This window comes from Penaeus japonicus, unplaced genomic scaffold (assembly GCF_977035675.1).
Source record: "Penaeus japonicus unplaced genomic scaffold, GWHDUDI00000001_assembly GWHDUDI00000011, whole genome shotgun sequence".
NCBI lineage: Eukaryota > Metazoa > Arthropoda > Malacostraca > Decapoda > Penaeidae > Penaeus > Penaeus japonicus.
In genome coordinates, this window is record NW_028234413.1 from 16,267,724 (window position 1) to 16,270,223 (window position 2,500).

At 28.0% G+C, this 2,500-nt stretch overlaps 1 protein-coding gene across 1 annotated transcript in view; it reads right to left on the reverse strand.

Annotated features, from left to right (window-relative positions):
* Positions 1-2,500, reverse strand: part of LOC147470967 (uncharacterized) — a 500,176-nt gene that overhangs the window by 13,158 nt on the left and 484,518 nt on the right. The window contains exons 9-10 of the mRNA XM_086541419.1: positions 941-1,024; positions 166-322 (exon numbers count right to left, since the gene is read on the reverse strand). Of these exons, the coding sequence (XP_086397545.1) occupies positions 166-322; positions 941-1,024 (241 nt within the window). The remainder of the gene's footprint in view (positions 1-165; positions 323-940; positions 1,025-2,500) is intronic.

A 2,500-nucleotide genomic window follows, 5' to 3' on the forward strand; every position in this document is an offset into this window, starting at 1 on the left:
CTCCCTCTAAGAACACTACAACCTCCAAGTAGTCTAATCACGTGGGTTAAGAAGAGGTGTTTTTTCCTGGCAAAGGTGTGTGAGAAAACATCCATGCTGGCAACTTGTATTGGCGCACGCGGATTCGTTAGATCACACACATGGCAAGATACGATTGGTCACTACCTGCTCTCGCGGAGTCTCCTGATTGGTAGGATGAGTATTGGGGGAGGAGCTTACCGCAGGCGTCACGGGCCACCAGGTCTTCGCCGCGCTTCAGGTGGACGTGAAGCTGGAAAAAGGAGTACTGGCGCAGAGCTCGGTGGCGAAGCACTGTTGGGTCCTGCGCCGAGAGAGGGCAAGGTTAGGGCACGCAACGCACAAGAGAAAATATGTTATTACAAAAAAGGGCTATGGATTTCCGCTTGACCGGCTGACCATTAGGTGCATGTCAAGCGAGCTTCATGTTTTCTGAGTTAGCAATATCATGGATATATCAATAACTTTGTAAGAAAGTGTGAAATAAGCAAACAGAAATCCATAAGCAATTATGCTATTAATTCAACAAAGTCTTGTCCTATCTTAAGTCCCCTGGTTTGAGGAGGTTTACAAGAATGCATCATAACACTCTGGTAAAAGAAGAAAGAAAAACATGAACAAGAAATCAGTCGCTATGTTTTAAGGTTAATGAGCTTCTACAATAACAAAAAAATCAGATTATGAACCTAAATGTTGTAGTAAAAACGTCTTTTCCGTTTCTTGGGAGAGAAACCTGACAAAAGAGACGAAATAAAAACACGAAAAAATTATCTGACTTATATAAAACAACAACAGTGAAAGGTACAGTCGATAGACATCCTTCTTGATCCACGCCATTCCATTGGGCACAGCGCCCTGAACGGCCTGGTCTCGCGGAACTTCAGGAGGGAAGGCCAAAGATAAAGCACAGCCGATGACTTACCAGGACGACCTCCCACGGCGTGCCTGTGCCTCCCAACACCACGGGATACAACACAGGGACAGGCAGCAAGTCACAGATGCCAATCTTGAACACCGGTAACAGGGGAATCTTACGTGAGTAAAATGCATTCATACACCGTCATAAGGGTAATGGTACTTTTCCGCTCAGGAAGGTGTATAAATCAAGCACAAGCAGGTAAGCAAATCCAAGCATGTTCTGAACACGCGGAAAAAAATGAAAGCATTAAGACTCATATCAAATGAATAGTACCGAGCATTATGAAATAATACAAATTATGGTTTAAGACAGTTTTTATTGTTATAACAATCTCTACATGTTATAGATAGAGTGTTTGTTAGATTGTATATTTATATTATATATATATAATATTTATATATAATTATAGGCATACATTTATTTATACAAAATATATATAGACATATATTAGTTGATATTAGATTCTTTATATTTTTTATTCAGATACATATATTATTCAGAAATATACACTGTAATTATATAGTAATCAGATTTTTCACAATAGTACACTTATATGGATCATGATACTTATTTTCACAGAGATGTATCATTTACATATACAGAGATAAACTGATTTAAAGCTTCTTTTGTTATATTTATATATATATTTTATATATTTATATTTATATTATATATATACATACATTACATATAATCTGTTACACATATAAAATATACAGGTATATTATATATTATATATATAAGATATAGATATTTATATATATATATATTTGTTTATTTATGTATAATAGTATATATATATGGATATTTATATGTGTTTATGTATTTATAATATATATATAGATATATATGTATATGGGTATATATATGTATATTTTTTATGTGTTATAGGTTATATATATACATATATCATATTTTTATTTACATATACACATATAAAATTTACATATAGATTATTTATACATACACTTTATATATATATATATATATATATATATACTTATTAACATATAAAAATATACATTTATATATATATATATATTATATACACATATAAAATATACATATATATATATATATATATATATATATATATATGATTAATAAACATATATATATATATTACATATTTTACATATTAAATATACATCGATATATATACCATATATATATATATATATATTATATTATATATATACGTTTATAATACACATATAAAATATACATAATATTCATATATATATATATATATATAGACATATATATATATACATATACACATATAAAATTAATATATATATATATATATACATTTAGTTACACATATAAAATTAATACATATATAATATATATATATATATATATTCATATACACATAATAAAATAAAATATATATATATACATATACACATGTTTATGAAAATATACATATTATATATTATAACTATATATATATATACATTATATATATATATATATAATTTGTATTGTATATATATAATATATATAGGTATATATATATATATATAATTATTATATATATATATTTTAACATATATATAT